Below are 13,326 nucleotides of genomic sequence, written 5' to 3' on the forward strand. Positions count from 1 at the left end.
ACATTGGAATTGGAATCCCGTGTTTTGTGTGTTAGTGTTTGATGACTTAAGATTAAAAGCATCACTTCTTTTGTTGTTAGTTTCGTATGTGCTTACATGAGCATTTGATTTGAATAAGATTCCTTCTTCTTTGTAGTTTTCTCAAGCTAAACAGCCTTTCCTTGCAATCACAGCAGCGTTTCCAAAATGGTTTCAGCACACAACTTTACCCATGGATTGGATTCAATCCATGAATGTTTTGCCTTTTACCTTCTATTTCAAATGCCCAAGATGGGGGAATGGAGGCATGTTCTTGAATGCTTTTCGAGATTTGTATAGGAAATATGAGCACCACGCAGACAAGGCGAGACAGTGAACCGGTGCTTACAATTCTGGAAGCACAGTTGCCTACGACCGTGGTGATCAAATTCGTTGCCGAACACTCATCTCTATACGCCAGACGGCTCACACAGAAACATCCATAAATCTACGAGTGGTCGAGGTGATTCTATTTTGGGTACCTAAACCAGAGGCAGAGCATGTACTCCCTGATTCTGGAGAAGCTCATTCAGTCTCAAAATACATCCTGTTCATATACATAAACCATGAGAAAATTCATTCAACAAGCATTAACATGTACCGAAGCCAAACATATTCACTGCCCCATATCAATCTCAAACCCAGTTCATTTGGTATAAGTTACCCATCCAGCCTATTTCGTTTAGCTAGAGAAAGGAAGTAAATGAATGGTAAAAATGAATATGAATGTACTATACCGTAGATGGTTGGTAAACTTGTAGTGTAAGACAATGACATTTGAGAAATCTGGTGGAAAAATGCAGTACAAGCTAAAAAAACTGATGCCACAGTGCACATCAAGAACTTGCCTTTTGGATTCAGAACTCATTTGATACAGATATAAGTCTTCCAGTAGATCACCATACAGCACAATACAAATCTAAAGAACTTCAGAAACATAAAATGAAAACTAGCAATGCATGATACCACATCAAGAGGAAGCATAGGCAAACAAATAGACACATCTGTATTTGATTAATTGAAAGAATAAATCAAACACTTCCCCAAGAATACTCGTCTACACCCACTTGAAGTAAGCTAATCTACAAAATCTAGTGAAGCATTACTGAACACAAGCACTACAGCACAGGGAACAATTCGTGGTCAACAAATTTAGAACATCAAAGGAATGCCCATGGTATCAAGATCACAAATGAGAAATAGTTTAGACATGGGATTATGAGACAAAAAAAAAAAAAAAAAGGNCCTTGCACAAACAGCTCAAATCGCGCAATCCCAAAGATGCATTTTTCACCAGGGGTTTGACAAAGGGTTGCTGCAAGGAGCTTTAATCAATACGCAGGTTCAAAATCCATAACCAACTAAACATGAAGATCAGACAACTTGCATTCTTCCACCATGAACTACGAGGTTCATGCATCAATGTAGTGACTTTAAATATACCACAATAGGAACAAAGGGTTGCAGCTATTTTCCAAGGGCACCTAAAAACAAAAGCCATTTAAATCTCTCTAATTTCTTACAATGCCAAGCAGCGGATTGTAATGTCAATGTACTACAACTAAAGCCCTATTTATAGAATCATAGTTGAGCACAATACAACCAGAGCAGGAGCAATGAAACAAAATACTATGCAAGGAAATTAAATATCAATGGAGAGGCCGGGATAATGAGTTAGCCACATTCTAATCAAAACATGCTCGGGAACACAGATGATCAAGAACAAGTTTATGCCATGAAACCACAGCTTTAAATTGTAAAACTCATAAAATAAATAGAAAAGCACAACAGGAGTCATGATAAAGGGGCGGGGGTCCTAGACTTTGAAATTCAAAGGTTATGTTTCTCATGTAAGTATCAGACATTCATAAGCAATACAAACAGATCTCCGTAAAAGCAACCCTCAAGAAGCAGTCTGAAAACCTAATTCACATTCTACGAGAACAAAACCCTGGAGAAATCAGGATTCTTGAACAGATGGGGTTTCCTCCTTATCGGTGGTGGTCGATACAACAGGAGCAGACGACCCGTTTTCAGCTGTAGAATCGGACGCAGCTCTGGCCTTGACAGTATCGAGAGTGCGCTTGCTGATCTCCCTAGAATAAAGCTGAAGGATCTCGATCCCGTCGTCGTCGGCGCTGGCTTTAGCAGCGGCGAAAGAATAAGCTTCCTCCTCTATAAGACGCGCTGCATCGGTGGCCTCTTCATGGGGTACAGTGCCATAGCGCTTAGAGAGAACAGAGGGGTTGGAGAGCGTCTCGATGAGGCGTTTGATGACAGCGTCACGAGTGCGCTGCGAAGGCGGCCAAATACTAAAGGAGGTGCTAAAAGACTTGGATGATTTGGGGGACTCCTTAGCCTGATCTCCTGGGGAATCCTGTTCGGTGGTCGGCACGGTGGCGATCTCGGGCTCAGACATTATGCGAATGGGAAGAGTAGAACAGGAAAAGCGTAAGAAGGTTCAGATTTGGAATTGGAAAAGGGCAGGTTCACTTAAGAAGAAACCCAAGGGAGGGAGAGGGATATTATTGCGGACCACCGTGAACTAATTATCGCGAATCCGACGGTCGAAATTATTCGCTGCGTTTCGGCCATCGATCGTTTCATTCTTTTTTTCTTTTTTCTTTTTTCTTTTAATATTAATTACTATTTCAGATTAAAAAAAAAAAAAAAAAAAAAGTTGTAAAATCAAAGCAGAGAGAGTAAATGAAGCATGGAGCTACGGGCTCTGCACATTGCCTCCAAAGGTATGGCTTTGGGGATAGTGATTCCAGTTCCCTCGGACAAGTCTACGGGCTCTTCGCCAACTCTCTGCCACTCAAAGCACTGAATCAAAGTGGCCAATGTCAAGCCCACGACACGGTGGGCGAGGGCAGCCCCAGGACAAGCCCTCCTCCCCACTCCAAACGGCACCCATTTGTGGGACTCGGCACTTTCCCAATTCAGAAGCCTCTCAGGTCGGAAGCTAGTGGGATCCTCCCATAGTTGAGGGTCCCTATGGATGGCCCATGCATTCACCAATAGCATCGTGCCTTTGGGTATGTCAAATCCTTCAATTCTACACTCTTCAGAGGATTCGTGTGGCACCAACAGAGGAGCTACTGGAAACAGTCGAAGAGTCTCGTAGATTATGGCTTCCACGTATTTTAGGCTGCTAACGTCGCCTTCCTCCACCAGCCGACTCTCCCCAACGCACTCTCTTATCTCGCTCCAAGCCTTATTCATTATCGTGGGATGATTCAGAAGCAGCGACATCGCCCATTCTATTGTTCCTGTAGTTGTATCAGTACCCGCAGCCAACATCGTCTGCAGTAGATAACCACCAAAGTTCACAATTTATGATGTCAAAATAACAAATAATATTAAAGTGTTTGTCACGTCACAAATGGTGGTTGGAAGCAGCAAACCGATGGGCATACACCCAACGCTAGATATTGTCATATTTGGACTTTTTCTTATGAGTAAGTTTTAAAACGTGCTTATTAGGGAGAGAATTCCATGCCCTTGTAAATAATGTTTTGTTCAATCTTACAATCCACTCGTTTGGGGCCAGCGCCCTCGTAGGCACACCACCTAGTGTCTACCCCTTTCAAGACTAAGACTTCTCGCGGACACATCGTCCTGTGTTTAGCTCTGACACCATTTGTAACAACGATACTGTCTCTTTTGGCTTTTCCTTACCAATTTTCCTCTCAAGGTTTTAAAACGCTTTGGCTAGAAATAGTTTTTTACACCCTTATAAAGAAGGTACGAAACTACGTATGATCTCACGTAATTAAAAATTGGAGGGATTGAAGTTACCAGAACATGACCCTTGATGATATCATCGGAGTAATATTGAGGTTGAGATTCTTGCAAGGACAGCAGGCTCTGAATCATGGTCTTGTTTCCATGTTTTTCTTCCGGCCAAGGAGAAGCTCGCCTTTCCCGCTCGCAATCAATCAGATTTTGTAGGAACAAATCAGCTCGACCACTGGCTTTCACCATCCTCTTCTCAAGTCCTTGATAATCAAAGAGTCTCAAAATGGGCAAAAAATCAGCTGGATTCGACGCCCCACTCAATTGAAGAAGCTCCTTCATGATCTCCCTAAACTCCCTAGCTTCCTCAACATCCTCAACATCTACACCAAAGTAACGTTTCCCACTCACCATCCTCATCACAGTATTAAAAGAAAGCTCGTTCAATTTGGACTGCATCTCCAATCGAACAAAATCACTACTTTCCCCTGTCGCGCCGTACAAATTCTTGACCCATAATTTGAGCTCTTGCACTCGTATATTGAGATACGTGTTGAGGCGGTGGTTGGAGAGTAGCTCTGTTGTGGCTATGCGGCGCATGTTGCGCCAGTGGTGGCCGTAGGAGGCAAAAGCCACACCGGTATAGTTGTAGTTCATGTACTTCCCAGAAAGCAAGCGAGGGCGGTTGGCGAAGGCGATGTCGTTTTTGGTAAAGCACTCGCGGACGGCGGTGGGGGAGGAAATAACCACCATGGGACGGGAACCGATTGAAAGGGATAAAATTGGACCGTGTTTGTTGGAGAGATCCTGCAGCACTCTGTGGAAAGGTTGTTTGAGGAGATGAAGGTGGCCGATGAGAGGAAGCGATGGTGGGCTGGGTGGACACTTTCTGGGGCTTTGTTTTCTGAGTTTGTGAATAAGAATAAGAGTGAAGAGAAGCGAGAGAGAGAGCCATGTAATTGTGCTAGCCTCCATGGATGAATATATTGGAAGTTGTTGCAGGTGCATATCCAAAATGGTCTCAATTTGCATGGTTTTATATAGCACGGTGGGGAATTGGGATAAGCTAGAGTTAGGGAACGGATATATTAGAAGATATTTGAGAATGAACTGAAGAAAATGATAACAAGTGAGAGAGAAATGTGCCAAATAAAAGTAGACTGCGTGATCTTCTAAATTATAGCTTCTATTTCTTTTGTTGGTAAATAAGACAGATAGGCATTCCCATTGTAAGAACAAAAATACCAAAATGCTATGTGGCTATACAATTAAGTAGGCTTGCAGTGGTGGGCTTAACTATTACAAATGGTATTAAAGTCAGATGCTAGATGGTGTGTTGGATTATGAGATACACAAGATGTGTAAACATATACAAAGTAAACGAGTCAATGAACAATATCTACCGAGAGTGAGGTTGGACGGTTATATATGATCTAGAATATTATCTAAACCCATTAAATTAGATAGCGTCAGTATTCAAAATATTATCTAGACCAAAAAGAGAGAGAGTTTTGAAGACCAGAAAAAACCATGGCCACGCCGCACATGGATTTTGAAGAAGCTGAAAAATAGATATGATATACGTGGAAGAGTTCTATATTTAATTGGATTTTACAAAAATAATTTTGAAAAAAGAAAAACAAGGGATGGATGGATGGATGCATTTCCCCATAAAGGTTGCACCCAGAAAAAGGCTGGGAGCGAGTAGGTGTCCGAATTCACGAGCTAAAGGAACGCAACCAAACCAGAAGCCCACGTGGCCACGTCTCTCAATAGAGTCAACACCACCATTTTGACCAAAATAATCAGACAGATGCAATCCAATTCCTCTCGATGGATTCGAACAGCCAGAGAGAGAGAGAGAGAGAGCTTTCAATTCAGCGATTGTGGAGTGGATCCCAAGTGTTTGGTACCTTCCTCTTGCTTGCGAAGAGCGCATTGAACGACTGACTCCACGGCGGCGGAGACGATGGCGATGCCAGCTTCTTCCGGGGATTCTCCTGCATATTTGAAGGTGGATGTTGGACGGCAACGACGACCCCCATTGCCGCTTTGCTTTCCCCGGAGACCAGAAGAGTGAAAACCGCCATTAACAGAAGCAGCCGAGCTTCCATGGAGAGTGGAAATGGCATATTGAAATGGAGAGACAGGGGATGAAACCCAGTTGCTTAGTTCTCAACAATGGTCTTCTCAGATTACTTGGAGGGAAAGGTCAGAGGCAAAAGTCTCCCAATGAAGGAAAAGTCATATGGCTTTGTATGGCAGGGCAGTGTGATGGCTGAAGAAAAAGTGTAAGCTTAAATGCAATTGAGTAGACAACCTGCAAAACAGCACCACAGCAGACGAGACGAGGCCACTTTTCCTTTTCAGCGCAAGCCTTTTTAATATTCTTTCTTCCATCGTGCTTTTCTTTCTAGCTTTCAGTCCCTTCAACATCTGAAGCAAGAGGGTCCGTCACTTTCAAGGCTACGTAAAGCATTTGTAGAATATGCATTTTGGCTCTATTCTTTTTGCCTTTCCCTCTTCTGCCAATCCTTGTCGAAGGGATTTGGACGACAAACAATATGGCTTTATTTTGATGTTTTTCAAGCCTCCCTTTTTAGCTCTTGCAATTAGTAGACATGGCATTTGTGTACATTGCCGACTCAAACTTGGAAAAGGAAAACGAGAACTCTATGCTTTCAAATGGGCTTCTGGCCCAATGCATGATGAGCATTGCTGAATTTTGTACAATACTGAACACACCCTAAAATCTAACAAGTGAGCCACATTGGGTTATCTGTTTTTCGAAACATCTTTACAAGGGAAGAAAATGCATAAAATGTTGTGGGAAAATATGCCAGCTTTGCCTTCATGCTTTGCTTTGCTTTGCCTTGCCTTCCAGTGCACAAAAAATGTTCCATTCCAATTGGACACTCGCCCATCGGCTAATGCCTTATAGAGCCTGTGCACATCAAAACTGAACCGTGCCTCTGGAATTCAGATTCCTATCTGATATAAATTTCTATTCACTCCATATCGTAAGTTCCTAACTACTATTGTCATCTTGTACATTCATATTCTAACATCTTCAAAATATGGAATAGGAATCTCTGGAGGTGAAGGCATGACAGACACAAATTTGAACTGCAATAAAACAGGAATCCATGAAATACGTATTCATAACAGTGCTTAATTCCAAGAACTAAATCTTAACTTCATAATATAATAAGAAACTTTCCATCCAGCAAAAAGAAAAAGAAAAAAAAGTGGAGATTTAACCATCAAAATACCTTGTGTTGTTTGTATTTCTCCCTTATAGCTGCCAAAGCGCCTCCTCTTCTACTAAGGTATAAATCATGTACGAGTAGAATGCAGTCTTTCATATCAGCTGGCTTATATCCAGTAAAATGCTCCAACCTGGAGATCTACATGATATACATATGTTACAAATGCTCAATCCCTACCAAAAATAATATAATGCACAACAACCCTGTTCCAAAAAGCTTACCCAAGGATGCTTCTTAGGTTGGATCATAAATCGTGCTAGAAATATAACAGATGCAGCAACGAGGGACGGTAAAAATTTGACACAGTTGTAGTCTAGTAGGCTTAACTCAGCAAGATAGTAGCCCAAGAATTCAAATTGCAATGTATTAAACTGCAAAAACCAATAAGAAATAAATAACTGAAAATCATGTTAGACATCTTTACAATCAACAGAGGATTAGGATGTTACCTCATAAGTCTCTTGAGCAACCATTGTGAATCTCCTGCACATTAGAATAATGCTCATAAGTTATCAAACCACGCAAGTGCTGCACATTTTTCACAATTACAACAGTAAAAGATAGACCACTGCACTTGCCTTAAAAATGTCTTTATTGTGGGATCTCCAAGTTCAAATTCCAGTGATTTTAATATATCAGCCTCCATCTCAACCACCTTCAGAATCAAAATAAATATAAAAAACTGTAATTCAACCAACTTTGATTATGGCGAACCTTTCAGAGGAGCGACAGAAAATTGAACAATAGACGCGTAGAGAATTACCTCTTCTCTATTGTAGGTATTGTCGGTGATATAAACAAATTCTTCAACATGTGGAGGACTAATTTCTTCATACTTTCTACGTACACACAAGCATACAAAAAGAAACAATGTCAATGGGTGGTTTTATGTGAAGCAAGACAGTACCAGAGCACAACAGAACAGTGTAGGGGTTGTGAATGGGCTTACGAGGCAATGAGCATGGCAGAAACTCCCACCAACTGAAGTTTTTGCCTGCTGATTGCATTTAGAGATAAGTATCTGTCAACATATGAAACAGAGAGGTATAGTGTATCTGAAACTAGTTTGTATTCTTCTGCAACTTCAACCAACCAATCCACCAGAATTCCCCTCATATTGGCACTAATATCTTTTTGCACCGTCCCGATGTAATCTGGTAGGGGCCTTCTTCTTGGATCAGTCTGGATGTTCAAATAATAATTAGCATACGAAAATGTCCAAGGAAGCATAAACCCCCAATAAAAAAAGCATAAACACCAAATAAACACACACTTCCATATTAATCTCAGATGTCAGGACATCAAAGAAATGGGGCTATTCAGATTAAAAGCAAGATCGCACACGCACACACAAAGTGGGCAACCAATCTTCTTGCATCGGCGCTAAAGTGTTTGTGAAAATTGGGTCAACATAATCCATACCTAAGAAAACCCCCATGACTAAGTCTAACTTTAATTTTAATCTTGATAGTAGAGTAGAAGCAATTAAACTGAATATTCGAATCAATAGCAGAGCAGGAAATCAATAATTAAATAGAAATAGTTTCTACAAATTGCAGTAAACAAGCGGGAGAATTAGTTAGGGGGAGGAAAGATTCAGACCTCCGTTGCGCGAAGATAGTCATAAATATCAGAGGCGTAACCCCTGCACATTTGGGGGTCTTCCGAATTGCCCTCATCTGATAACGTGACATCACGTTGCGGAAGTGGATTGATTTCAGCAGCAGCAGCAGCAGCACTTGTCCCCGCAATATCCCTTGATTTCAGTCTCCGTCTCTGCCTGCTAGCTCTAGACCTGGACTTCCGATTGAGGGAAGAAGAAGCATTCTGCAAAATAGGAAGCTCTCCAAGAACGACCCGCCTCTTGTTGGAGGAGCGGTCGTCGGGGGTAGCAGCCTCGGCCAACCTCTTCTTAGAAGCCCGAGTGAGACGAAATATATTCTCCTTGTCCGCCATAGTACTTTGAGTGGAAGTGGGATCTGAAAAGGGGTGGAAAAAGGAAGTGAGAAGGAGAAGTGAGGGATGGGGTTTGGCGCGGGTTGAATATGTACTGAGGAAGAAATTGGGAATAGATTTTGGGCAAATGAGAGGCGCCAGTTTTGGTTTTCGAAACAACCAAACCAAATAAACCAAATCTGCAGAAACATTAAGATTGCGCGCTCTTCCATTCCCCGGAGCCCCTTCAGATTTTAGCCCCAATTTTGAAATTTTTTTTAGACTTTCCCCATTTTGGTACTTCCCGGGTTTTCATCTTAAAACNCTATTTTCCAATCATTGAATCCATCCATCTAAATAAACTAATACTTTATTTTAAATTAAATAACATATTTACTCATTAAATTTTACTTACCACTTTCTTTTATACGTCATCTCTCTATGCCGATTAGAGAGTAGAATGAAACATTCTTAAAGGTGTGAAAATTTCTTCATAGTAGACATGTTTTAAACTTAAAGGTGACGACAACCGACTAAAATGAAAAAAACTAAAAGTGGTGGGCTTGTATGCCTGTCAGAACACTGGCCCCCTAAGTGAGTGGATTATGATATCCCAAATCTCAAGGACGTTGGGCATTATAAGTTGGTGGATTGTGAAATCCCTAAAAAAACGAAATATTTCTTATAAAGATGTGGAAACTTTTCTCGAGTAGATGCGTTTTAAAATTTGAGACTAACGACGATATGCAACGAAATCTTATAAGAGTGTGGAAAGAATATTGGACCTCCTAAGGAGGTGGATTGTGAGATCAAAAGGTTTCATACGGGGAAAATGTGGGAAGAAGATGAATATGTTGACCATGCAGGCCTGAAACGGCAAAAACTTAGAAAAAGTGGTCTAAAATTCACATCATTGTAATTAGAAAATGTAGATTCTATACTTATTATGTACTTTGGGGGCTTAAAAATTCCACGCGTTTTATGACAGGAAGTCAAATGTGAGGGGGACACCACTTTGCAGCTACCTCTTACCCTCTTTCAGTAATGACAAATGTTACATGTAGTATCCCTATGACACAGTGTAAAGTTAAACCCCCCCCCCGACATGGGTTGGCCCAGCCCAAGCTTTATAGCCTAATGAGACAACCGCCAAGTCTTGTGATAATGCATTCCTGTTGGTTCGTTTAACGGGAGTGTTTCTATTCAAATTAGTACGTAAGTGGAGTTTTACCCGAATGTTCGCCGGATTCTAGGACCGCTGTAATCTCCGTCCGGAACAATCGGCCAGATTTCTAGGCATTGGTGGAAAAGAGGTCACTCCGCTGTGAAATGTCGATGAAATTTGAGGCTGTGGTGCCATAATCACCCCGCGAGTGGGCCGATCTAGGACGGGAGGTCGGTCGGTCAGGGGAGGACAAAAGAATCAAGTTAATAGAGACGCTCCATTATCGACTCGAACTCTAAAATTGAGGCGCAGAGGACCAAATAGCAGTAGAATCCAAGGATCAATCAATTAAAACAGCACGACTAACCTTGCGCACAAGCACCTCCCTCAAGTTTTCCGCATCGCAGAGCGTCGTGATCTCCGACAAATCGCCTTCAAATGCCCTAACATCGAACAATCCACAGAAAACTTTACAATTTTGACTGATGCTTTTCATATCACCACAGCTACTTCCTTAGATCGCGAAAGAACAGAGATTCGGTGCCGAGAGTTTCATGTTGAATATCCTGTCGTCATGTTCAACAGTAATTATATATAAAAAGAAAAGCCCTCATAATCGCTACCAATCTCATCGCCGAAAGTACCTTTTTGCCATGTTCATTGCTACCATCGCTGCTTCACATGAACCTATTAAAGTGATTCTTTAATTAATAATCATCCAATAAATCGACATGCAGAATTATTGTATAATATAAAATATGTAATTTAAACCGTAAAATCGAATAAAATCAAATAGAGAAATTAGGACCAAAACTGTATATCTCATCCGTCCATTTGTTTGGCTTTAGGGTAATGGCACGAGCGTTCTTCATGAGGAAATGGCAGGGAATTTCCCTATGAATCATTATGCCTTCCACCTTGCTATCACCTCATTTGCCTGTGCCCCACTGCGGTACCCATTGTGGGTTACATTATCATACCCCACTTATGTTCATGGTTCTTACGAGTACGACGTCGTTTTCGTTGGTTTAAACAATTCCACTGGCTTATCATACCATGTGTAAAAACCTTCGTGTTCATCATTTAGCCGTCGTCCATGGCGATCACATTCCTATGCCTTCTGATTTTATTGATACTTCACATATTCACAAATCAATTCCTTCACAGAATCCGAAACCTCCCCCCGAGCCCATTTTTTTCACTACCCATCATAGGCCAACTCTACCTCCTCAAACGCCCCCTTCACCGGACCCTATCCGACATCTCGCGCCGGCATGGCCCAATCCTCTTCTTCTGGTTCGGTTTCCGACCAGTCCTGGTCGTCTCTTCTCCGTCAGCCGCCGAGGAGTGTCTCTCCAAAAACGACATCGTATTCGCAAACCGGCCTCATCTCATAGGCGGCAAATACCTCGGGTACAATTACACAAGCCTCCTCTGGGCTCCGTATGGCGAGCACTGGCGAAACCTCCGCCGAGTCTCGTCCTTAGAAATCTTCTCCACCCACCGCCTCCAAACGCTTTCCAGTATTCGCGTCGACGAAGTTCGTACGTTGATCCGGAGGCTGTACAACACCGAAAACGACGTCGTAGACATGAGAACAGAGTTTTTCGAGTTGATGTTCAATATCATGATGAGAATGATCGCTGGAAAGCGGTATTATGGGGAAGACGCGGCGGAGTCGGAGGAAGCAGAGAGATTCCGGGAGATTCAGGAGGAGACGTTTCGGTTGAGCAGCAAGACTAATTTGGGGGACTTCTTAAGGATCGTGAAATGGGCTGGATTATCCAAAGGGCTTGAAAACAGGATGAAGGAGTTGCAGAGCAAGCGGGATGCTTGGATGCAGAGTTTGATCGAGGAACATCGTAAACAGAGTAAAAAGGATGCTAAAAAGACCATGATTGAGGTCCTCCTCTCGCTGCAACAAAAGGAACCTCGCTATTATAAGGACGAGTACATCAGAGGCCTCATGCTCGTGAGCTACATCGCCCAACTCTCATCCTCATTTCACTTAATTCAACAACTAATTATTTGCTTGGTGGTGTTCTAATCTGGATTGTTGTAGGTGTTGCTATTAGCAGGAACAGAAGGTTCCATCAACACAATGGAGTGGCTGCTGTCACTATTACTCAACAATCCAGAGTGCCTTCAAAGAGCCCAATTGGAAATCGACGACGTTGTAGGAAGATCCAATCGAATCCTGGAGGAATCGGATCTGGCCCATCTTCCTTACCTCCGTAGCCTAATCCACGAGACTCTCCGAATGTACCCACCCGGCCCATTACTCATCCCCCACGAATCATCGGCGGATTGTCACGTTGGAGGGTTTCGTGTCCCAGCTGGTACAACTCTGTTCGTCAACGTGTGGGCTATCCAAAACGACCCCACCGTATGGGTGGACCCCGAAAAATTCAACCCGGGAAGATTTGGAAGTGAGGGAGAGGGGTGGTTCTTCAAGTGGATGCCATTTGGGGCCGGGAGGAGGAGATGTCCCGGCGAGGGCCTAGGACTGCGCGTCGTTGGATTGGCTGTCGGGTCGCTGATTCAGTGCTTTGAATGGGAGTCGGTTGGCGGGGAATGTATTGATATGAGGGAAGGCGTTGGACTGACGTTGCCCAAAGCCGTGCCCCTCCACGCCCTTTGCCGACCCCGTTCAAAGGTCGCACATTTGCTTCCCCAAATCTGATACAAATCGAAGTGGTTGTTTATGTTTTACTGTTTAGTTGCTGGCTGGTATATCAGCCCCCCACGTGTATATACATATATTGCAGTCACGATGCCCAAAGGCCAACACTTGCAGGCTAGAAAGAGGTGTAGGCCCATATTTGGCAAGCTTCTCTCACAAACCAAATCAAGCTCTATAGTCAATGTAGTATAGCAGACACTCCAACCGCTCAAACACACCGTTACAACATTGTCTAATTTGACATTTATCGTTGTCTACTTCACCATTTTGAAGAGCGTCTGCTGCATAGGTGTTCTTATACTTTTATAAGTAATATTTCGTTCTCATCTCCAATTGATATGGGATCTCGTAATGCAATCACTATGCGCGCGATGGGTTTGAGCCGTTACAAATGATATTAGAGTCAAACACTGAACAATGTGTTAATAAGGACGTTGGGCACCGCATGGGAAGTGGATTATGAACTCCACCTTAGTTGGAGAGGGGAACGAGACATTCTTTCTAAAATTGTGGAAACT

General features: G+C 42.6%; 4 protein-coding genes across 6 annotated transcripts; 1 reads left to right on the forward strand and 3 right to left on the reverse strand.

Annotated features, from left to right (window-relative positions):
- Positions 1-1,731: 1,731 nt before the first annotated feature.
- LOC111797032 (MFP1 attachment factor 1-like) lies at positions 1,732-2,542 on the reverse strand. The gene has a single exon (XM_023679894.1). It carries the CDS (start codon positions 2,435-2,437, stop codon positions 1,979-1,981), a length of 459 nt encoding a protein of 152 aa, XP_023535662.1. The 5' UTR covers positions 2,438-2,542; the 3' UTR covers positions 1,732-1,978.
- LOC111797028 (isoflavone 2'-hydroxylase-like) lies at positions 2,512-4,812 on the reverse strand. Its single transcript, XM_023679890.1, has 2 exons — positions 3,820-4,812; positions 2,512-3,324 (listed from the first exon to the last, which is right to left on the reverse strand). The coding sequence occupies exons 1-2, from the start codon at positions 4,786-4,788 to the stop codon at positions 2,707-2,709; spliced, it is 1,587 nt and encodes a 528-aa protein (XP_023535658.1). The 5' UTR covers positions 4,789-4,812; the 3' UTR covers positions 2,512-2,706.
- Positions 4,813-6,432: 1,620 nt separating this feature from the next.
- Positions 6,433-11,007, reverse strand: LOC111797030 (putative cyclin-A3-1). 3 transcript variants are annotated; one of them, XM_023679893.1, is made up of 12 exons: positions 10,940-11,007; positions 10,770-10,812; positions 10,493-10,691; positions 10,192-10,343; positions 8,628-9,004; positions 7,975-8,207; positions 7,789-7,864; positions 7,604-7,680; positions 7,475-7,508; positions 7,247-7,396; positions 7,029-7,163; positions 6,433-6,882 (listed from the first exon to the last, which is right to left on the reverse strand). In XM_023679893.1, the coding sequence occupies exons 5-12, from the start codon at positions 8,979-8,981 to the stop codon at positions 6,811-6,813; spliced, it is 1,131 nt and encodes a 376-aa protein (XP_023535661.1). In that variant the 5' UTR covers positions 8,982-9,004; positions 10,192-10,343; positions 10,493-10,691; positions 10,770-10,812; positions 10,940-11,007; the 3' UTR covers positions 6,433-6,810. The 3 variants fall into 3 exon arrangements, 2 of the variants coding, with proteins under 2 accessions (XP_023535661.1, XP_023535660.1); XR_002815468.1 differs by lacking the exon at positions 10,940-11,007 and having other exon boundaries at positions 7,029-7,155; positions 10,770-10,853; XM_023679892.1 differs by lacking the exon at positions 10,940-11,007 and having other exon boundaries at positions 10,770-10,853.
- A 198-nt stretch (positions 11,008-11,205) lies between these two features.
- LOC111797029 (isoflavone 2'-hydroxylase-like) lies at positions 11,206-13,073 on the forward strand. Its single transcript, XM_023679891.1, has 2 exons — positions 11,206-12,097; positions 12,188-13,073. Exons 1-2 carry the CDS (start codon positions 11,222-11,224, stop codon positions 12,806-12,808), a joined length of 1,497 nt encoding a protein of 498 aa, XP_023535659.1. The 5' UTR covers positions 11,206-11,221; the 3' UTR covers positions 12,809-13,073.
- Positions 13,074-13,326: the final 253 nt, after the last annotated feature.

The sequence above is a fragment of the Cucurbita pepo genome, chromosome LG06, assembly GCF_002806865.2.
Source record: "Cucurbita pepo subsp. pepo cultivar mu-cu-16 chromosome LG06, ASM280686v2, whole genome shotgun sequence".
Taxonomy (NCBI): domain Eukaryota; kingdom Viridiplantae; phylum Streptophyta; class Magnoliopsida; order Cucurbitales; family Cucurbitaceae; genus Cucurbita; species Cucurbita pepo.

Bases quoted from the DNA above. Each gene is read 5' to 3' on its own strand.
- LOC111797029 (XM_023679891.1), top strand. From the start codon at position 11,222: ATGGCGATCACATTCCTATGCCTTCTGATTTTATTGATACTTCACATA. The intron at 12,098-12,187 runs GTGAGCTACATC...GGATTGTTGTAG, and splicing joins ACATCAGAGGCCTCATGCTC to GTGTTGCTATTAGCAGGAAC.
- LOC111797032 (XM_023679894.1), bottom strand. From the start codon at position 2,437: ATGTCTGAGCCCGAGATCGCCACCGTGCCGACCACCGAACAGGATTCC.
- LOC111797028 (XM_023679890.1), bottom strand. From the start codon at position 4,788: ATGCAAATTGAGACCATTTTGGATATGCACCTGCAACAACTTCCAATA. The intron at 3,325-3,819 runs GTAACTTCAATC...TATCTACTGCAG, and splicing joins TCATCAAGGGTCATGTTCTG to ACGATGTTGGCTGCGGGTAC.
- LOC111797030 (XM_023679893.1), bottom strand. From the start codon at position 8,981: ATGGCGGACAAGGAGAATATATTTCGTCTCACTCGGGCTTCTAAGAAG. The intron at 7,865-7,974 runs GTAAGCCCATTC...GTGTGTACGTAG, and splicing joins TCTGCCATGCTCATTGCCTC to AAAGTATGAAGAAATTAGTC. The intron at 7,681-7,788 runs GTAATTCTCTAC...TTGATTCTGAAG, and splicing joins ATACCTACAATAGAGAAGAG to GTGGTTGAGATGGAGGCTGA.